The sequence below is a fragment of the Lemur catta genome, chromosome 11, assembly GCF_020740605.2.
Source record: "Lemur catta isolate mLemCat1 chromosome 11, mLemCat1.pri, whole genome shotgun sequence".
Taxonomy (NCBI): domain Eukaryota; kingdom Metazoa; phylum Chordata; class Mammalia; order Primates; family Lemuridae; genus Lemur; species Lemur catta.
In genome coordinates, this window is record NC_059138.1 from 15,964,205 (window position 1) to 15,987,747 (window position 23,543).

At 40.5% G+C, this 23,543-nt stretch overlaps 1 protein-coding gene across 7 annotated transcripts in view; it reads right to left on the bottom strand.

Moving 5' to 3' along the window:
* The window catches only part of CALD1 (caldesmon 1), a 168,978-nt gene that overhangs the window by 61,321 nt on the left and 84,114 nt on the right, over positions 1–23,543 (bottom strand). For 2 of the 7 annotated variants that reach the window (XM_045564858.1, XM_045564853.1), the window contains exon 1: positions 1,630–1,881. The exons of the other annotated variants lie outside the window; for them this stretch is intronic. In XM_045564858.1, coding sequence (XP_045420814.1) covers positions 1,630–1,682 — 53 coding nt within the window. In that variant the 5' untranslated portion in view covers positions 1,683–1,881. Of the gene's footprint in view, positions 1–1,629; positions 1,882–23,543 lie in introns of those variants that run through there. 7 annotated transcript variants of the gene reach the window in all.

The following is a 23,543-nucleotide window of genomic DNA, read 5'->3' on the forward strand; positions in this document are numbered from 1 at the left end:
GAAAAGAATACTGAAGGCAGATTGTGCAGAACTTCAAATGCTGTAATAAGGAGAATGGGCTCTATCCTCAAAGGTGGGGGCAGTAGGGGACTGGATCAGAAAATAGAGTGAGACAGAGGCCGGGGACCAGATAAGAGGCAATTTTAATTCTGGGACTTGCAGAGAAGAGGCAGTAAGTGGTGAAATCCAGGAAATGACAGAGAGAGTGGAGAAGAGAGAGACACAGAGAAAGCAGACTGATAGAACCACAGGCATGGTGGAGTAGAAACAAGAGTCAGCACCAGGAGATGAGAGAAATGTACAGACAGACACACTGGGCTCTTTTCCTAGCACTCCAGGATCTGCTGTGACCCTGGGCAAGCCCTTCATGTGCCTCAGTTTCCTTATCTGAAATGAAGGCATTAAATGAGGTCAGTGGTTTCTGAACTGTTCCCTAGAGACCAAGGAAGTTTTGGTGGAGGGCATGGGAGCGTGAGGCAGAGAAGGGATGAAGAGTGGGGTGGAGGTGTGCAGATGTGGAGCTCTAGATCCCAAATCTTCTATTTAACCAGTACATCTCCTTTACATAAGAGAATTCCTTGTAAGATTAAATTTGATTTTAAAAAAACTTTGATGAGCATTGGACTATATAGACAACCTCTGAAGTCCCTGTGAGCTCTCACACTAGCATAATCACATGTGCAGACACTGGTTAACCAGGAGATCTGCTAATATAATGGACGTGGGTCTCGTTTTTGGGGACCCCGTTGAGCTCTCCTGTTTATTTGATTAACTGTTGCACAAACACTAGAACAACTGGAACAACAATTGTCATGCTGAATCAGTGCCAAAACTCTCAAAAATGGAAAAGATTTACTGAAAGGCCATTTGGTGTTCTTACTCTTGCGCGGCACCTTTTCCCAAGACCCAGTCAGTTTTTCAAACCTCATAAACGCCAGTGTGAAAACGGCCCTTGCCTGGGAGTACAAAGACATGGCTTCGCTACCGGTTGTCGCCTGACTCTGGGTAAGTCGAGTTACCGCTCTGGGTTCCTTTTCCCTGTCTGTAGAAGGAGAGAGTTGCACCAGAGATCCTACAGGCCCCTTCTGGGTTTAACATTCCAGGACTTGGAGCCCATTATCTGAACAATTCCCTGATCAATAGCATAATCCCTGGGTCTTGTCCTGTCACAGTCAGATGGTCACTGTATCGAGGGCTTTGGCTGTTTACTTTAAGGATTGGGCAAGGTACGGTTTAGCCAAAATCTCTGAGTCCTGCAAACGGATCATTCTGAGCAGGGGGCTCAGGTCTAAATTAACAGCAGATCTTTAGAAGCACAATGCTTTGTGGATCAGTATTTGGAATACAGAAACCCCTGTCTAGGTATAAACTGCTGCAAAGGGTCTACAAACCACCATAAAAATGGAAGCAAGGAGAGCCAGCGAATCAGAACCACCACTCAGCTGAGACCAGAAAGTTTCACACAGGTCTGAAACTTACACACTGGCTGCATTCCTTTCCCTCCTGGTGTCTCCTCTCCCCTCCCACTCCCACAATTTTTTTTTCTGTCTTACAACAAAGCTTTTGCTTAAAAAAAAAAAAAAAGAAAAGAAAAGAAAAGAAAACCAAAGAGGGGAAGTGAGGACTCACTGGGAGAGCGCGGCCAGGCTGCGTCTTCCGTGCGATCCGGATCCACCCAGCATGTCCGCAGAGGCACGGGCGGCTCGAGGTGCGACCGGGCCGGTTGGTCAGGGCGTGGGCCGCGCCCGCGGAGAGGCCATGTTACTGTGGCCGGAACGCAGTGCGCAGGATGCTCCCGTGTTCTCCCTTTGTGTTAACACTTTGGTCTGTCCCTGTGACGAAAGTCTGGGCTTGTCCTCAGCCAAATCTACTCCTCCCCACCCTTTCCCTCCGCATAGGATCATCAGAGAGCTGATTGTTATTTTTTACTGTAATCTCTCTAATAGAAGCCCATCACGTTTGGCTATTAAAGGGCACTGATTGCTTTGAGATTTCCAGAATGTTATCGCTGGGGAGTAAGGGCCAGGATCCCCCATTAGCTTTTCTGATGAAGATTTTATATGCTTAACTATGAATAATTGTCCCAAGGTAGGTAACTTGTCAAAGGAAAAGATGCTGATGGCCTTTTGGAAAGTAGTTGATCATGGTATTACACGCGTACATAACCTAATTCTGACAAGATCAACAGAAATCAGCCCACCGAAGAGTTCATCCGGGTGCAGTTCTCAGGCTCTCATTCTGAGTGCTGTTCTCAATTAGCATTGGTGTAGGTGGCTTCCAAAGCAAACAGTTCCCACTGAGAAATCAAATCTGAGAAACTCCTCTTATCCCTTTTATCCAGGGAAAGATGCATGACATAAAAATGCAAACCAAATGCAAAGGGATGAGGAGAGACAGCTCAGTGATGGGCTGGACCGTACAGCATGTTTGGTGGTCACACTCCTCCAAGAAGGGGGGCAACAGCCCGCCTGGGAACATGTTGCAACAGCGGCCCGTCTGCACCCATGGTACCCTGGTGGTGATCTCATCGGCCAAGCCCGGCAAGGGAGCCTGGTCAGCAGCTTGGAAAGCGGCCAAATCCCAGCCCCTGAGGAGGGGGCGGTGTTGATTCCATCTGGAGATGACACTCAGTCTCAGCTTGACTTATGAACACGTTGCTTCATCTCTAGTGGCCAGTGAACAGATTGTCCTGGGGTGCTGAGCTACTTAGGGGACTGGCTTTCTGTCAAATGAGTGCAGCAACCCAAATCTCCGCAGTGTGGGGTTAAGATTGTTCTTTTGGTAAACAGCAGGAGAAGCGATCAACTCCACACATCGAGAGCCCCTTCACAGAGTGGAAGAGATCTTTGAGATCTGCAGCTTCTCGCCGCACAGAGACAAGCGCACTGAAGCACGGAGCATTTAAGCGGCCCACCAGTGTCGTGAGGCTGAGCTGTGGCAACTATGCTCGCGCTCGACTGAAAGTTTCATTCAGTTAGGTTAAATGCTCTCTTCACGTCGACCACCTAGAAAATTTTGTTTGTTTTCCTGCCTGGATGCTGTGCTGTCATCAAAGTTATCGTTTTTAGAGTAAATATAGTTTGATGACCTTAGCAGTTAATTATCTCCATATATCATGATGCATATATGCATTGAAATATCCCTATGATTATATATCTTTTATCACTGAACATATACTGACTAAAGTAGTACATAAGACACTCCTAAAAGTAGAGATACATCTGCCTTCATACAAGAGGACTTGAGTACTCACTGACGTGTCTTGAGTTTATTGCTCTGGAGCTGAGACAGGAACATGTATTGAGGCCCTTTGCTGCTCCCCTTTCTACTGAATTTTGTCCATTTAACTTTTTCCCTTCATTTACTTATAAAATTCAGCGGTTTGCTGTGGTAGGTAGAATAACATTTCCCCTGAACCTAGTCTCCAGAACCTGTGAATACGTCACCTTGAATGGCAAAAGGGACTTTGCAGAAGTGATTAAGGGCCTGAAGACAGGGAGGGAATCCTGGATTATCCGGGTCGGCCCAGTCTACCTCCATGAATCCTTACAAGCAGAGAACCTCTCCTGGCTGTGGGAGGGGGAGACATGACCATGGAAGAATGGTCAGGGAGATGCAGCGTTGCTGGCTTTGCAGATGGAGGATGGGGGCCAAGAACCCAGGAACGTGGCAGCTTCAAGAAGCTGAAAAAGGCAAGGAAATGGATCCTTGTACCCTAGGGCCTCCAGATAGGGATGCAGCCCCGCCGACACTTTGATTTTAGCCCAGGGAGACCTATGTTGGGCTTCTTACCTATAGAACTGTACGTAGTAAGTTATATTGTTTTAAGCCACAGAGTTCATGGTTATTTGTTGTAGCAGTGCTAGCAAAGGAATACACTCACTTATGGGATTCATTTGACCTTGGGAATAAATATTAGCTCCTAATTCCCTCTTCCCCACCCACCCAACTCCAGTTCTGAAGTGGCAAGTATGGTTTTGGCACATAGGCTCATAAAATGGAATAGCCTCTCTCTCTCTCCTCTCCCCTCCTTCTCTCTCTCTCTCTCTTTCACACCCCCCCCCCCCCCCCACACACAGACACCTCCCCTTATCCTCCATGGAGGAGAGCGAGAATTTAGTAGCCTTCTGCGCATATGCTGACATTCACGTACTGAAGGTGTGCTAATGGCCCGCTGCACAAAGGCTGTGGCTAGACTGGTTCGCCAGCTGTGGAGATGGGGAAGGGGAAGCCGGCACACCCACAGCTGGCCAGTCGTTACTAGGGGAATGCATGTGGGAGGTAGCTGTCTATCTTCAGTTTGTGACAGTGTCACAAACTCACTGGTGTCCTAACTTGTCCAACCAGGTAACTTGTGCTACCTGGTAGGGTACTGACATGGGAACAGTGAAGAGGGAAGTGAGTCTTGGGCTTGGGTCAGACACCAGCTGGGAACAGGAAAAGCACAAAGGCCAAAGAAAGGCAGATGCGAGGCGTGGGGAGGCGGGGAGATAACACGTGAATCATAGATCAGAGCAGGGCTGGGGGAGGCAACAGCTTCCCGGAGTCCTCTGAGACCCAGTGGCTGGGGCTGGAGACACAAGGCAAGAGGAATTAGGGAGAACCGCCAGCGGGGATCTGTGAACAGTGTTCTGTTCCTGCAGAGACCCACAGGCATGTGTGCTTTCACTGCGTGGCCGAGACGGGGTACTCAGAGTTCACCTTCCGGAACTGGCGTTTCTGAGAACCGAACTAATGACCATCCGTTGGCACCACGAACCGCTGGGCCAGTCATCCTTCAGCAAGATAGCAGGTGTCTCGAGTGTGGTGATGCTTCAGGCCTCTTCACTACGGAAAATGAAAGTCGGGCCACTCTTGGATTACTCATAGCATTCTTCGTTTCTGGACACTTTATTGTTTAATGTTTCATCAAAGAGATTCTGGGCTGGGAAGGTTTGAGGGAGGTCAGTGCAATAGAAAGGAACAGCTCCCACCACAGGGTGGTCCTTTATTAATAAAATATGATTTTTAAAAATAACTACTTCATGGAGGTAGGAGACTGGGCCACATGATCTGTTCCAGACTTTATAGTCTGCAGTGGTTGTTTAAGAACAGCTTCTACCTTGGAGCAATTCCCTAGGGAAAAGACAGGGATGTGGGAAGTGCTGTGTGCATGCCCTGACGCGCCTAAGACGCACACGCACATGCACATGGACACACATATGCTCACACACGTGCACACATGTACACACATGCACACACATACACAAGTGCATACACATATGCACACACACAAATATAAACACATACACACATATGCACACACTCATACACACACGCATACACACACAGAGACATTCAATTCCTACAGAAATTTCACATAAACCTGAGGGAAATCTACTCACTACCGAGGCAACAGTTCAAGTAATTTAAAGGGGATTTTTGAAAAGGCTCTTGGAGATAAATTTTCTTATAAACAAATTCATAGACTCCACACTTTTAGAACTAGGCAAAAAATCTTGCCTAGACAGCTGCTCACTGAGAGGTGGGTAGGAATGCAAGTAGAGGTGCTGACTGTGTATTTGCAGGCAGAACCTCTTTCCTGCCTCTCCCTTGGCCCGTTGCCATCTTCCCCCACAGCTGATGGCATCTCCCCCCACCCCCTCTATGGCATTGAGCATGTTCACTTAAACTATATTTCCTTGTACTGTCCTGTGATAGTGTTTTTAACGGATCTTCCTAAAACTTGTTCTTATGAATGGTTCCTCTCTTTCTCCATCTCCCTTTGCAGAAATTACAGACTTCTCTTCTCCCATTTCCCTGCTTTATACCTTCCAGTAACTTCTTTTCCTTGCCTCTCCTTCCCCGTTGTGTCTTGGCTAATGTCTTTGTCGTTCCGCTGAGTCTTGCTTTAGGAATATGCGTTGGGCTGGGTGGGGGTGGGTGGAGGACGTGTGGGCTGCTATGGACAGTCCTGGTTTACCCCTCATCGCAGGCTTCCGCTGTGATCCCTGTCCCCTGCCAGAATCCTTATGGCCTGTGCTGGTACAATTTTCTTAATTATTCTTTGCCCCATTTGTCTCTAAGCCTGTAACATGGGCTTGGGTTGCTACACTCTCTCATTGACCTTACAATGGGTGACATATAGTGTCATCCCAGCACCGTTTCTTGTATTTTTTTCCCACTTAGCGCTATTTAAATGTTTACTACAAGCAAGTCCTTGCACTGAGTGCTGTGGGAGGATCCAAAGATAAGGCAGGCAGTCCCAGCGGGAGATAAGATACGTGTACAAAGATTTCAATGCAAGGTAGAGAGTGAACAGGACTCTGAAAGCAATAGAGCTAAAGTGCTAGGCTTCAAAAGGTGACATCGTGTGATCAGGGTCCTGATGTTTAATCACCCTTACGCTCGGTTTATTCTGCTATCAAACTGGACTTCCTGCTGCTGAAATAGAAACCCACTTATCTCCATTAGGGCCGCAGGTATTAAGTCATCCTTTAGTCTCGTCTTTTCTAGGCTAGATGCCAATGCCTATTTTCCATCCTTTTAGTATCAGCCTGAAATTTAACAACTCTTCAAACGGGAAACAAAAATTGGCCATAATAAAGGTTGACTGAGGCTGGATGTGCCTGGATGAAGTCCCAGTGCTGCCTGCCATGTTCCTGTTAACACATCCTAACATCATTTTCGCGTTGATAATGCCATCTCTTACAGAGATCATCCATTCAGTTTTGTGCTAAATCCAGGGTTTTTTTTTTTTCTTCTCCAGATTTGTTGCTTAATGAGTCTAGTTCCCGCATTTATTGGTAGAGCTATTTTTGTTGTTATTATGATTTGCCCTTAATATTGTGAAATTCATACTGTTTTCAGAGAACCATTCTTCAACTCTTTCAGGATACCCTGTGTTATATTTTTCTTGTTTAAAGTCTTGGTAACTTAGATAGGAAACTGGGGAATATAAGGGCTGATTTCAGAAAGGGAGAAAAGGATCTTTCAAAGAGCACCCATCTGAATTTTGGTACCTGAGAAGTCTAATTATCTATTCGAGATGACAGAGAGTCCAGGGCTCTAGAAGGCACCAATAGTGTCCTTATGTATTTCTGTCCCCCCTTCCTAGACTGTGAGCTCCTTGAGGAGGGGGATTGTGTCTTACTCATCTTTTTGACACTTTCTCTCACCCCCGTTAGCACAGCGCTTGATGTAGCCATAGGCCTTCTATAACATGTGTTGCATAAACCAATTAGGGCAAACAATGACCTTCACCAAGTTAATGTATTTTTTCTGTGATTGAGTCAAAATGGGAGGATAAGAGGTGTGAGTGGTGGTCTGGCTTCAAGTTTAGTTGCGCCATGCCCACTGTTGGAACTGAGACACATCTGGATATGCGTGACTGAGTGTTGAGGTGGGCGTAGGTGGACACTCTGCATGGGGTTTTGGGTTTGTGCTCCTGCACGCCTTAGAATTGGTCCCTCGGCCCAGCCTTGCCCCGAGGAGAGGTGGGCGGCAGAGGGATGCTGAAGCTGTTTCCACAAGGTGTTTGCTGAGTCTCGGCCAAGCTTTGGTGCCTGGTGAAAACGGGTAACAGAGCAGAGGGGAGGTTCACCATCCCTGCATTTATGGTTTGGGAGTTCTGGAGGGCTGAAGACAATGCAGGCCACTTTGGCACCTCCGAAGGTTGTATCGCCGGGGCACGAGATTGCATCTTTGATACAGAGGCCCAGAGTCTCAGTGTGGCCTCCAGGGAGCGACAGTGGAGGGTCCTACAAGTGACTTCATGGCCAGGGCCTCACTGGGGTGGGGACCGAGCAATGAGCAGGTAGCATTAAGAATTATATTATTAGTAACATGATTCTATTGATATTCATAAGCATATTCTTATTGAGGGGATGTGAGTAACAGCTATAAGCTTCCTATACCTTTTTTAAAATTATATTTTATTCTGAAATCTCTTAGACAAGCTAAAATGAATTACAAATATTTAATACTATAAGGCATCTGCATACACACCATCCAGCTTAAGAAATAAAACTTCCAAAGTAACTTAGTGCCCCTCTGTGTTCTTCCAGGATCGCATTCTCTTCCTCGCCACCTGGGGTGTAGCTATTCTCCTGACTCTGTTTGTGTCCAAACCACTTTCTTGTGAGCTAATCCTTTGAACCTCTCTCCCACATGCATCTCTGGTTCCACCACAGTGGGGCCACCATCAGTGTCACCAGAGTATGTACCTGGCTCTAGGGTGAAACAGGATGACAGTGTAGGAGTGATACATTGCTTCACTCTGTCCTGATGCTCCTGTATTTTTCATGGTGAAATGGGGATTCCCTTAGCATGACACTACGACTCGGTGAGTCAAGAGGACTTTCTTTCCTTCCTTCCCAAGGCCAAACCTCCCGGGTCCCAGGTTTTCCTGCCAATTCTTCCCCTGCAGCAGATCCTGACTTCTAGCTGTACCCTCATGGGCAGTCTAACACACATCGTCAGTGTGCACCCCAACATTTATCATACAAAAGAACTGATACTCTATGTGAGGATTATTTGCATTTGCTACCATTTGCCTGATATTTCTTAACACTCCCCACCTTCACCTGGCAGAGCTATTGCTTCTCCTTTTCTCTAGATAAAAGTCTAGAATTCCTTTTCTTATTACCGTTGCTTCTCTGAATTCTAGTGATTCTTTAAGAACCAGTGCTTGACCTCACCTCTGTGAAGTCCTCTTGGGTTTCACTTTATTTCTTTGTAATTTATCGTCTTAGGAGGAGAGGCCAGAAAGCTCCAGCCTACTCTTGTTTGCATGTATTTGGGAAATAATTACGTTGCAATGTGTGAGTCAGCCCCTCCAGCTAATATGCTGTGAGGCTCCCTGTTTCTGTTTAAACTCTCTTGCTCCAATTATTTAAGTCTACTCTCTAACCTCTTTTTTTAAAATCTAGGGTTTTAGACTATTTTTTTTCTTAAAGAGAAAAGTTTCTATCTTAAAAGGATCATACTCTAAAGTCTCTAACTCACGTCTGCCCTCCAGCTTAAAACACATCTTTAAAACAATAAACAGTGCTTGGAAATAGTATGGTTCTAACAGTTTCTTGGATGAATGGCTGCTGGTGCACAATTACAAAATCCTGGTTCTGGTCTCAGTGAAAATAATAATAATATCTACTTTATATAATTCTAGGAAAGAAGTATATACATGAAGAATAAGATTCCTACCCATAGGCCATAGTGATATATTTTAGAATTTAGATTTGTTACATATAGATATAATTAAACTGCAAAGGAAATTAAGAAATTATTATAGGCACTCTAAACATATAATTCCACTGCAGGAGAAAAGCTCAAATCTTCAAAGGAGGTATATTAGTTCAAAAGCCACAGAATTCTCAGTGAGTATCACTCTTGTTCAAAGTATCTAAATATTTCCACAACCATAAATTTATTTGCTGGCATCCACTTTATGTATCTGTATATTAAATTTACACATGACTTTTATGGCTGGAATCAAATCCAGATTTTTTTCCAGTGATACCATATAAAGTCTTAAAAAATATTGATTTCCTTTTGGGGAGGTCAGACATAGATTAAAGCACATTGTTCCTATTGCTAGACAAATAATCTATTATGTGTTTTGGATACTCTAGGTATTGTGCTTACTATTTATATTATATAAATGACACCATGTTAGGTACTGTCCTACTTTGTAATAACATTTTGCTTGAATAAGTACATGATTATGCTATCTATAGATAGAAATAAATATATGGCTGCACACACACATCTTATTTATTCATTGTTCTTGTGTACATACTTTTATTCAACAAAAAAAATTACAGTATCCCATTTTTGCTGGCAGGGATATTTCCTAATACCACTTTTGCACCTGATACAGTCTAGAAGAAAGTTAGGCCTACAGCAGATGGTCAATTAGTACTTGTCAATTGCTCTTTGGGTTGAAGAGGAGCAATAACGGAGCAGATAGAAATGCTGTACCGAGAAGGTCAGTCAACTGGTCCTTCTAAACTCTTCCACAGGGTGGTATTTTTTGGAATATTCATTACAGTACAGGATCTACAAACTCTTCTGCACCTGAAACTGGATTTTAGGAGTTCTAGTGTTAATAGGTCTCAGAAAGACTGACTGACTCACAGGTGCACAAGAGACTGATGTGTACATCATAATGCCAATTAATTAAGATATAATAGAATGAATGACATCCTTTTTCAGTGCCTGGAGAGCTCTCATTTCCCAGCCAGGGCACCTCCCATTTCCCAGGCCAGAATGTCAGGAAGCTGCATAGTCAGCAGAGACGTCATGAGTGTGAAGTCAGACAAAGGGAAAGTGAAATCATCACAGGTAACATTTCACCCAAGCCAAGGGAGAAGTACATTTCTTTGAGTGGAGACAATACTTCTCATGTCATGAGACTGAACCAACCCTGAGATTCAAGGTCTATCTCATTTGGATATTCCTAGATGCCCAGTGCCAAACCTGGTCTTGGACTTGGTATTCATGCAGACCTCTTCTACTGGCCGTTCTTTCTTTATACTCGCTAATATCGTAGATTACAGTTAGATTCCCCTTGCTTAAATCTGGGAGACCTAATGAAATTTGACCCTTATGCATTGCATTTATTAGAAATGCTCTTTTGTAGAATTCTTGGTGCCTTTATGATGGCAGCCTGAGGCAGGAGATTAGAAATAGACTAGGAGAAGAAAGTTCTTCTGCTTTAAGATGCTATTTTACTTTGAAGTTATTGAGCAATGAAATCAAACTTTTCTTAGGATTAAGACAGGAAAAGCAAATGGAGCTCATTTTTTGCTCACTAATTTATAAAATAGGACTAGGTAGGTTTTTTAAGGAAAACGTTTAATAAAAAAATCATATTCATTTTTTTCATTTAAGCCAGAAGCCATCTGGAAAGCTTTTTTAACTTTAAGACTTTATGAAGACTACAAAGAATACAAAATAGATGATACTTTTAAAAAAGTAGCAGTCACTTTAAATTTGAAAGCCAATGATCTGAAATATGAATTCAGCTTTCTAAAATATGTTGCAAAGTAGAGAGGGCTGAAGTAATCTGAGATTCTCCTAGGTATTTTAGAATTCAGAGTCCTTCTAGGGTAACTTCAAATTATCTTTCCTTCTGACTTTTTCCCACTAGATCTAAGAATTAAAAATTAAATCAAAAATTAAGAGATACAATTCTGAGGCTATTATATTGTGCTTCTGGGTGTATGTGTTCTGAGTTTTCCAGTTCACTGACATTATTTTCATTACAAATTTTATGTTAACAGATTTGCCAAAGGGTATACTTTTCTAATGAAGAAACTCAATTTATAAGTACTCCTCATCCTTCTTCCAAACAGTACTAGTTGAGGTGCATGAACCATTTATAAAAATGCTCCACTTTACTGGGAATAAAAAAACTAGACTTCTATATATCTTGATTAAAGAGTCTTGGGTTCTGATGTATTGCTTTATTCTTTTTCTTTATTATTATTTTTTTTGGTCCATCATTATATCCCAGTATTAGAAAATAATCTACCACTTAAAGTCTAAACTTTAGACCCAACTCATATCTTAAACACTCTCTATTTTAGAAAGAGTGTTGATAAATACTTGCCTGAGGTTGGCCCTACTCCTTTTCTATTTCTGCCCAGTCTTCTGGAATTAACTGGAGAACTTTACTCCTTCTGACCACAGACTTAGTCTTTCATTAGAGAAGTTTTTATTGGGCTCCTGAGTATTTGGTATTAACCCTGTAATTTGATGATTATTGGATTTTATAATGCAGATACTAATTGCAAATAATATTAAGGGCCTGAGCACTATAGCAAACAGGCCAAGAAAAAGAAATTGACTCTTACCATACTAATATCATTTGCCTCCATAATGCAACTAAATGAGTATAAATGGTCCAGATTATATGATATAAAAGTCTAATTATCCTTAATAATCAGAGAAATGCATGAGATACATCTTTTTGTATCTCTAGAGAAAAACATATGGAGTCAAAATTCCAATGGCTTGAAGGCTCAGCAGAGGAGTGATGGAACCCCAGGAATGGTATTGATGGTGTCAATACTCAGAGGATACCATGAAGGTCACTAACATTTCTGCCTCTCCATAAATAGCTTAGCAAATTAGCAAAATTCTGCCTCAATATACAGATATGAATTGGAGTATTTGTGCTCATTCAACATTGTGTGCTGGTCTTTGAGGAGATAAAAGTGAATAAGATGTAGTTTCTGACCTAGAGCTGCTTTCAATTTGGGGGAGAAAACAGATACATGAACAAATAATCATACAAAATAGGTGATAATAATTTACACACATAAAAGTTGCTATGTGAGACCCAAGGTAGGAAATCAGTCACTTTGCCTGGGAACTTCTGGGGAGGGATTTTTCTGGAAGGGTGACTGTTGAGCTAGGCCTTCAAGGCACGAAAGAGTTCGCCAGTTACAAGAGGCTTGAGAGGGAAAAGACAGTCATGAGGAAGAGCATGGATTAGAATCTCCCTCAGCCTAAGCACCATTGCAGGCTTGGAAACAAAATCAGACAAGTAAGGGTTCTCTGGGTAAACACAGCACAGTTTCATTCTGATTGGTATAAAGCCACCATTTTACATCTTTTGAATTTTCTCTTCCATTCACAACTGGAGGACAAAAGAAGACAAAATGGCTTTGCTTCTCCTAATCTGCAGTTGAGGTCCTAAGCCCTCTCCAGAAGTGACAGGCTCTAGAGAGAGTGACAGGTGACATTTTATAGTGTTTTTCTGTGTCTGATTTTTAAAAGACTGGAATGTCTGAGGGTCAGTCAGACAGCATAGGTGGCAGGGTGAGAAGTGTGAAAATTCCTTTGAAACACAGTACATGCCCAGTGTGAAACCTGCAACTCCACATACAGTTAAACAGAAGTGAATCCAATTTCAATTAATCACATAGGCACCTCAACATGATAAACGTATGACATATGCATCACCCTTTGCACCTCTGGTGACATTTTTCTATATCTCACTTAATCTTTTCAGCCACCCTGAGAAGGGTGGGCTCTGTGTTATAGAAAAGGAAGCCCAGATCTGGTAAACCTTTACCCGGTGTCTTTTCTCTTACCCTTGATTTAAAAGGTACTTTCTTTAGCAGGAGTTAGAGGACATTGCATGGGTTTGTGATCATAGATTGAGATTTGGGTACCACACAGTGCGGAGTAAAAAGGCCCCAGAGTTGGAGGGAATGAAAAGGCTTCCAGATTTAACCCTCCCACTGACTGTGTGCTCTTGTGTGTTGCTTGCAAGTCTGGGTCCAATGATTTGGGCCTCCTGCCCCCTTTCAGAGAACATGAGAGAGAGAGAGAAGGTTAATTTCTGACCATATAACCCAATAGGACACTAGAATCTGTCTCCTAGAAGTAATTCTGCATTTCAGGCAGAGGTCTCATGGATAACTGACCCTTTTCTGAACTGTATGTCTCCCTACTCAGCTCTACAATAGCTCCGACAAATTGCCACAGTGAGATAAAATTTATATTCATGTGCCAATGATGTGAGGCACTTAGGGACCAAAGGGTTTGGGACTTTCTATTCTGCCTCAGCCTTGAGTTTTAAAAAACTTCATTCTATTCAGTTCCAAAACCACTGAGCATCTGTAGCAACAATAATCCCTAGGTAGCCAGCATATACTATGAGGATGCTGGTTCAGAGCAAAACACATGTATCTGGAACAGTTGGCTTTCATGGTTAGATAGAGTTACAGGTTCTCAAAAAGGAATAGCAGGAAGGAAGGGTATCAGGTATCAACTCTTTCTACACCACAATTATTGTCCAAGGCTCCTTAATAGTAGTTCCTTCCTCATCTTCTTCATCAAAGAAGGAGAAATGATGAGAGAATATTAGATCCCTGAAATGAACCCCACTAAAAAACCTCAAGATTTACGCAACAGTTTTGATTAGAGAAACAGCAGAACTGTTCAAGGAAGGAGTGGGCTGCATACATCCACTGTATACAGTGGTATACACCCACTGTAGCTGCCAATAGCACCTGGGGAAAGATGCAGTGTGATTACATCTGATGATGCTTTCTTGTCTTTGGATCAGCGTGATAACCCATCATCTCACCCTGCTCCTCTGCTCGCTCCCTTCCTGCTCAGTTATTTTCCTTATTAGTCTCTTGAGTTCCCCCAGAAAAACCTGCCAACAATGCAAGGTTTTCTGTGGGAATTGAAAATGGGTTCACTGTTATTCTAAGCAGGCACAGTAGCACCACTAGCTCCAGAAATAAAGGACTCTTTCATTACCTCCTTGCTGGTGCCGGCTCTGAGCTATCTAGCTTTCATTCGGAGAGCCCCATGAAGCATGCAACATTCCTACCAGAAAATAAGACCCAGGCTAACCTAAGAAAAAATAAAAAGCACATACTGAGCAATCCTCTGGAATCTATCAGCTGAATTCCTAAATGGTACAGGAAAATAGAAGCCAGTGAAGATGTGACACAGGATGGTCCATGTCACCCACAATGGAAAATCTGAATGTTGGAAGAATTTCCTATTCTAAACAATGTGGGGTTTAAAATATACTCTCTGGAGACTCTCCTGAATGTACAGGCTTGTAGCTGCTATTTATAGTGACTGATGTGTACTTTATCAAGATTTTTATTCCAACAAAGGAACTATATGTGATGTAGGGGCTTATTAAAATGGAAAATAAACCCTCACATTTTAACTCAGTCATGGGCACTAATCTCAAATGTAATGTCAGATCTCACTAATCTAGACAAACTAGAAGGAGGCCAGTAAACATTATACAATGTTTTAAAAGAAGTTTAGTTCTGAAAAATGTTCAAGTAAACCTGGTAACTTTCACCAGGCTAACAAAACATTAGAGGCTTGTTTAAAAAATGAATCCATAAAAATGACTTATAATTAGCAAATTAAGCTGTTAAATGGAAGTGAATGTTTCTAAAGTTATTTAAAAAGTTTTAAAAAGTTGTACTCTCCAGTGTTTAAAAACCTAGCCATGGAATGTAGCTTACATAGTTAACATGTTAATCAAACCCTTTATTTATAAATAGTTCAAAATTCTACTTTACTACTGTCCCTGAATAATGATTAAAAATCCAAACATAGAGGAGTCTGAGTTAACACAGATTTGTGATAGACTAAAAACTGGTTTTCCAACCGCTAATGAACATTGCTTATTAGATTGCAAACTAGTGAAAAGAACTGATTTTATTCACAAAGTATGCACACGATTCCTTGTTAACCTTACTCACAGATGAATGAGAACGCACTTACATAGCCACTACATCACTCCAACATGCTCATGTTTCATGCCCCATGGTACTTTCTTGTAACACCGTTAAGGACCTTTGGGATAATAAAGGTCAAGAACGTCTTTGGAAGACTTCAAACAATTGAAATAGCTTTCCCTTGACTAAGATTTTGGAGTAGTTTGTCATCATTCCTGTCTGCCACTTCCATCCAGCCAAATGATGGCTCAAACCTGCTGGTCAGTGAGAAAACCAAAGGGCAGAAGGGAGAGATTGAACATAAATGTTGGATAGCCTTCATTACATTTTTATTTTCTTTTGATGAGATTCTTTGTTCATGCTGTATACTTCTTACAGCTTTGGGAAACATATGGATTCCTTTGATCCTATGTGTTTAGAAAGACAAACTTCTTGCCCTCTTAGGGCAGTGGGCTGTCATTTACACCTTTATCTGAGAGTTTGGAGAGCAACTTTAGAATGCCCTGGATCCCTGGAAAAGCTATCACCTAAATTCATATGATCTCATTTAGAATTTTGTTTTAAAATAAATAAATTATTAAGGATACTAGTTACCATTGTGGGTGGAGAGGGAAAGGAAGGGGTTAGGGAGGAGCCTGCAGGGGGCTTCAGTGGTATTGGAGATCTTCTAGGTCGTAACCTGAGTGGTGAATTTATGGGCTATGCATTATGATGATTTAGAACATCCATATATATTAAATATGATTATTTTGTATGTGTCAGCTTTTTCATAATTGAAAGGAATAAATTAGTAATTTGGACTAAAATAATTCAAAATTATTTTGTAAAAATTAGACACGTGACTTTCCTTATATTACTAGTACAGTATTTCCACATAATGTTGATGCTGAGAAGCTTCTGGTTGCTGCTTTAATAGTATTGAAACCATAGATTATGCAATAGGAAAATACAAGTTATAATGTCACAAGGCAAAAAATCTATTTAAAACAAAGCCATCCCTCATTGTCCATAGGGGAATGCAAATGCTATGTAAATAGCTGTTATACTGTATTATTTAGGGAATAATGACAAGAAAAAAAGTCTGTACATAGTCAGTACAGACACAATCACCATAAACCTAACTACATTTTCAATCTGGGTTGGTTGAATCACCAGATACAGAGAGCTAACTGTATTTGATTAACTGAATTATATATATATATATACATATATATATATGTATGCACACATACATATATGTATGTACATATATTTGTATATAATTGAGATAAAGACTTTTATATATACCAGACTATCCTGTATTTTTGTCTTGATTTCAAACTAGTAGGGAAAGTGAAAAAAAAAAAAAGCTCTTAGAAAGACAGAGGTAGATTTTCTTTTCAGCAATAGAGACCTTTATATGCATAATTCTCCCATCACTTCCAAGGTGGCTTCTCAAGCAGATTTGAAACAGAGTAGGGATCAGACGCTGAACCAGCTGATGACATGGGGACTGTGCCTTGTTCAGTGATACCCCAGTAGGTAGCTGCCAAGAAGCCAGGGCTCCTGGGAGATGACCCCAGAGAGGGTTTTTCTGATAGCTCCTTCCTTATCACATCCTCCAACCAGTGAGAAAGCAGCAACAACAGGTGACATTGCCAGGGCACTAATCATGTTTTAGGAACTATATACACCATTGCTTTATAATCTGCATGAACCCTTGTGAGGAAGAACTGTTCTCATGGTCATTTTCCAGATGATGAAATGGGCTTAGAGAGGCTGAGTGGAATTATTCTTGGGAACCCAGCTGGGATTTGAACTTAAGTTTCTGTGTCTCTAGATCCTACTCTCTGAAAGGCAGCTGTCTGTGTCCCACTCCGAATCTGCCCCATCCTCCCCAAAGATAGTAGAGATAAAGGCAAAATATAAATTCCTCTTTAAGGAATAAAATCAGTTCTTATCTTTTTCGTATCTAGAAAGAAAGATCCTTTGATGAGTTTAAATTGTTAAAATGAAACTGGTAAAGATGGAGAATCCTACATAATAACTTAGTTCCATAATTGAGCTTTGTCTGAAAAAAATCATGCCAAGACAACATCTACCAAATGCAAGACTTTCAAAATTGATGGAAAATAGGATTCTAGTGTATCACCACAGTTTTTTTTTCCCTTCTTGACTCAGATGGCAAAGTTTGATTCCCAGTTCCTAACAGTTAACTGTTATCATTCTGCCTATTCACTTCTCTTTCTTTGTTTCTCATTTTATTCACCATAGTCTGATCTAATCTCATTTTATTTAGAAATATCATCCATAAACTGTTTTTAAATTTTAAAATACACTCTACATGTAATACATTATAGTATGCACTCTTTCCCCAAAAGTCTTCTTTGTTTTCCTAATCAATATCCATGGCATTTTTTATAGACAGCAAAATCAGGGTGACTCCCTTAATCTAGGGGCCTGCACTATGCAAACAGGCTCTGCCTCGGCTTAGCTGGGTGATCTTGAGAAGGTCAGCCTCCCTAAGCTTGAGTTTCTGTTTCTTTATATGTCACATGAAGTTGTAAAATTCATTAGATCAGGGATTCCTGGCCAGGAATTATGGCCCCCCGGGAGGTCTGCGGATGGAGGTCCATGATGCCACTGGATGTCAGTGCCAAGTTCTCTGAATACATATGTGCATTTTTCTTGGGAGGAGGGTCCATGGCTTTCATCAGCCCCTCAAAGTAGTGTGTGGTCCAAAAATTAAAAAGTAACATTCCACTGCAGAAGATGATCCATAAGGTCAGTGACAGCCTTAAGCTTCTAAGAGTGATGACGTGCCTAAGTCCCTGTCCTAATGATGGATACAGTCTCATTGTGAAAAATCCAGTGAAAAGTCAAGAACAGTCATGTCAACAGCCTTCTTTGGCTTGCAGGGGAAAACTTGATCTTCTCTGTTTCTATTTTTCTGTGAAATGGGAATAACATGGGAGATTTTTTGAGGGCAAACAAAACAATGACTATGTCTACACATGTAAGCAATTGACCTGAATAAGCATAAAAAATAGTTCAGTTAGGCCCAATAGTCTTCGCTTAGTCTATTGTCACATAACTGCTTCGAATGATTTTTCCCTGTCTTGGGGAGTTATTACATTACAGAGATAATGGAGCTTCTAGACAACTAGTTAAAACATGAAAAATTCCATTGACCAATTTGTTACAGTGGGAAGATTTTGAGATTTGGGGCAGGTGGGCAGAATTAGGCTGTGGTCCCTGGCTATATGAAGTTGAACATATTACTTAAACTTTCAGACCCAAGGATTCCTCAACTGTAAAATGGGGATAATAATATCCAGGTCATAGGGTTGTTTTGCTGGTTAAATGAGATGATATATATAAAATGTATCATCTAGTACCTGGCACTTGGTTGATGTTAAACAAATGATGGGGGGGGGGCATGGTGGCTCATGCCTGTAATCCTAGCACTCTGGGAGGCCAAGGTAGGAGGATCGCTTGACCTCAGGAGGTCGAGACCAGCCTGAGCCAGAGTGAGACCCCGTCTCTACTAAAAATAAAAAAATTGGCCAGGCATCCTGGTGTGTGCCTATAAGTCCCAGCTACTCGGGAGGCTGAGTGGGAAGGATCACTTGAGCCCAGGAGTTTGAGGTTGTCATGAACTAGGCTGACGCCACAGCACTCTGGCCTGGACGGCAAAGCAAGACTCTGTCTCAAAAAAAACAAAAACAAAAAGAAAAACAAATGATGGTTCCTTCCCGTCTTAATATTAGATAAAAAAATTTAGCTGATACTTTTTTTCTACTTAAGGAATATTTTTGCTAAATTGACTGAACTTTTAAAGTAAAATTCTGAGGGATGTTTTAGAGACTATATTTTAAATAATGTCATTAGTGAATTAGAAAATTAACCATGTCTACAATATGTGATATCGAAGTCCTCATATAGCAATTATTATTTGTGAGGGAGACTTAGATGTGGCCAACCTCAATAGAGACATCTTAGCAAGTGTCAAGATCAGCACAGGAAATAAGCTTTGTAGCAAGGATGCAGCAAATCATGACTGAGCTGACAGAGGCATAAAATTCATATTCGGCAAAATTATATTTTGTACCAAAGGTCTACTAAAACATTAATATGATTTTAATAATAGCTCCTAATATTCGTTACACATAGCCTATGTGCCAGTCATTGTGTTAATTTCTCTGCATGGGTCACCCAGCTTAATCTTTACAATGACTCTGGGAGGCAGATATCATTATCCCCATTTTATAGATAAAGAAATAGGGTAAGAGATATTTAAGAAATTTGTCACAGGTGACCCAACTAGTAGTTGTCAGCATCAGAAGTTGAACCCAGGTCTGTCAGACTTCATCACCAACACACCCAACTCCTACATCATTCTGCCTTTCCCAGGTGACCAGGGATTGATAACTTATAAATGTCACATAGGGAGAGCAAAAAAATTTTTTTGCTGATATTTTAATATGTAAGTGTATTGACTCACTTACATGCCACATCTTTCTCTAGCTAAAAATAAAGTTATGGATCAGCTTGTGAGGTCCTTAAGAATCTGTATTTTCAGTTTTTTATACTAAAGTTTTGTTTAGGTATAGTCATTGAATGGGTGCCACTTTGGGTGAAGCCTCAAATCTGGATACTCCACTGGGTACCATAGAATAGGATACATTTGGTACCAGAGAGATTGTTAGGTTAGTAGAAATTGGTCAAAGTATGTCATCTTAACCTATAAATTGACAAGGGCAATAAATAATGTCTAGAGTGAGAGAGGAAAAAAAAAAAACCAAGAGAGGAAGGGTATGAATGTGTATGTGCATTTTTATTATGTTGCTAGGGCACAAACAAGCAAAGATGCCTTAGGTGGAAATTATCTACCTCATCTTGTCCATGCTCCTATATTCAAGTTGGACTGAAATTAAACAAATAGATTGTAAAAACTATAAATAGATATGAGAATCTATAGTTTTACATCAAGTAGATATATAAGCCTTACTGAGATATTTTAAAATCTCTTTCAAACCAATCACTTGAAAAAAATCTTTTAATTTACAGGTAAAAAAATTAGATAACAAACTCTAAATTTTTTTTTTTCTCCTGGAACAATCAAATTTCTGAGAGAACTGTAGGAAAATTGTTTTAAGCAAATCTAGCTGCTTTAATAATTTAGACAGTTGCAAAAAATATTGTATTTTAACTTCCTAATAAAAATAATGTTTGATTATAAAAATAACAAAAAATTGCATTTGAAAAGATTTTTATTTAAAAATGTTAAGGTTATGATGATAAGCATTTTGAATAAATTTTTTTTTGGTGTGTGTGTATTTGTGTGTTGCATAATCATTTATTGGCCATGCTATTAAATCACGTAAAAAAGTGTCAGTAATACAGTTCTGGGAGGGGACTTCATAGTTCCAATGGATTTTCAAAAATTGCTTGTTTTTCTAGCATAGTAAAAATATTGACTTTCAAATGTCTAATCATCAGGATATTTTAGAGGCCCATAAAAATGTATGGATGATGATAACAGCCAGTGTTTTCACTCCCTTTATTTATGTCCATTAGCCTCTGGATCTGATAACGCCACTCTACAATAGGGGCCTTTCTTCTGATCAGAAAGAAGAGCTCACATTGGGTGTGGAAAGCTTATGCTGAGAATGTAATGAGTTCACATCTTGCAAAGCCAGAGAGCTGTTGTTGTGAAACCAAGCCCAACATCGGGCAAAGTATGTCTACTAGAGATTTCCTCATGGATAAAAGCATGACTGCTGGTTTCTCAGAAAACAGACCATAGCAGCACAAATCCTTTTGGCCAACTTTTTAAAAATAACTCAACTTAAATTGGTGTTAACTCTTCTCGCTGAGACAACGCAATCCTTCCTCAGAACTTGCTCTTTATACACTCAGAGTTCTTTACTCAATGACAAATTCCTGCTCGTCTTGCCTAGAGTTCTTATATCTTCTGAGACATATCCCCCCAAAAAAACCCTTTGTATTTTTTATTTTCTTCTTTGTGTGTTGTAGAGATAATAAAATTAATTAGATAATAAAAATAATTAACAATGAGCTTATTGAATGTGGATTAGATGACTAGCACTGAATTAATACTCTCGTATATTGCCTCTTTATATCCCAACAAAAACCCCAGGAGGTGGATGCTTTTATTTCCTCCATTTTAAAGAAGAGAAAATAGAAGTTTTGAAAGATTGAATAATTTGTAACATCACATGGTTAATAAATGGCAGACCTGGGATTTGATACCATAGCTGCCCAACATTAAAGTCTGTGCCCTTAACTGCTAAGCTATGTTGTCTCCCACCATTATGCCTGTTGGTGTTTCTTCATTTATATAGGACACACGTGTTCCATTCAGACATACCTATGCAGGTGCTGTGATCAGTCCATCTTTACTAGAAGCACATAAAATGACTAGCTGAATGTCTCTCTTCCTCTTTAAAAATGTCTTCCCTTTCCCTGCCAAAAGTTTGTATTTCCTAATGATACAATAGTACATGCATACATAATCCAAAGTATACAGATTAGGGGTGCAGATTGGAAGAGATATGGAAACAAACAAATCCTGTGTTGATGAAGATGCATGCAGACCAGGGGAGAATACATGAAGGTGCACTGAGGATAGAGAGACGAAGGCAGAACGAGAGGGATTGGAATAAGATAGAAACAGAAAGGGAAGTAGAATATACCTATTACTTTTTTTTTTATTCCCATGGGATTGGTGGAAAATGGTGAACAGCAAAACTAAATTTTTATTTATTTGCTCAAACAGGTAATCGATTCAAAAATAAAGTTTAAATAGTGTCCTTTGCTTAGAAGCAACACATTAAGGATTTTTACCTGCATATTCCATCCTGCCTACTGAAATTATTTTCTTCCTCTTTTGATCAAGATTGTTCTGAAGTACTAATCCACCTAGGATATGAGCTTCATGATTACAGGGACACTATCTCTATTGTTGACCATTGATCTCTACGGTTCAGGATAATATCTTATATTTTGTAGGTATTCAAAATATATTTTTTTAATGACCGAATGAAGGACCTCCTTTTTTGCCAAATCTAAAGACCTCATCTCAAGATCTTGGAGTGGGAAAGCAAAGTGAAGGACAAGGAGAAGGTGACTAGCATAAAAGTTGCACAGGATAAGGGGCAAGACAAAGAGGGGAAGGATGCTTTTGATTAGCTAGGCTTGCAGTCCAGGTTATTTGGAATGGACTAGACTAAAACTCTCAGAATGAGGTATGTGGACGACAGCGTCTCAGGGCAGCTATGATGTGATGAGTAAATGCCAGGCCCAAGCCCATGAAAGCTAGCATGGCACAAAGCCTGCAATTAGCTTTTTAAGTAGTCTTTGAAAAGATCTACTTGTGAGGAATAAAATGTGTAAAAGTCTCGTTTATTTTAATGTGTGGTTATAACATCTGGTGAAAGTACAAGTTTTAAATTATTTATCATTGCAAAGTAGAACTGTACCTGCTAATCAAACTCAATAGTAATTAATTAAAATAACAGGGCATTTTTATTTGGAAAGTCTTTGTGGGTATGGACAGTCAATGGACTTTCTCTTTTCTGTGGTGTCCCTTCCCCCATGCTGTCTGCAGGGGTTTGGTGTATAGAGGGCATGAGTCATCTTTAATAAGTATGAATTAATATCAGGGTATATATTATGTTTGAGGATATGAAAGTGTTGTTTCTTGATTATTACTTGGTTTTATATACATTAAAAAGCATTAAGCACACTCTTTCTAATCCTGTCATTCTGTTGGTCTACCCTCAGTACCCAAAATAGAGCTTGCAGCAGAAAAGAAAGATGGCCAATAAAAATGTGTTGCAGAGTGAATGAATGAATCTGCAGCTCTGAGCCTTGGGGCCATTGTATTTTGGCTGATTTGCTCCACTACCACTCAAGATCTAGGATGAATTCTTTCTTTTAGTTCCCTAAATCCAAAGGAAAATTAGTTCATTTCCAGTCTAGCCCCAGCTATACTGCATAGGGCCACAGAATTATTTTTTTTTCCAAAATGGAAAGTTGCCTTAATGTTTATTTTGTTTTAAAAATATGTATATATGATCTTTGTAAAAAAAATTAGACAATACCAAAGCCAAAAGGAAATTAAAAATGACCACCGATCCCCCAGAGGAAACACCCAGTCCTGTTTTAGAGGAGGAAGCCGAGGTCTAGAGCTAAAGGAAGGGACTTGCCCAGGGTCTCATGTGCTCTTTGTCTTCAGGTCAAAACCACGATTTTAGACGGCCTTTGGTTTCTGGTTCTGGCCATCTGTTTCCTGTACACACCCTGCACTTTCCCATTAAAGTTGGC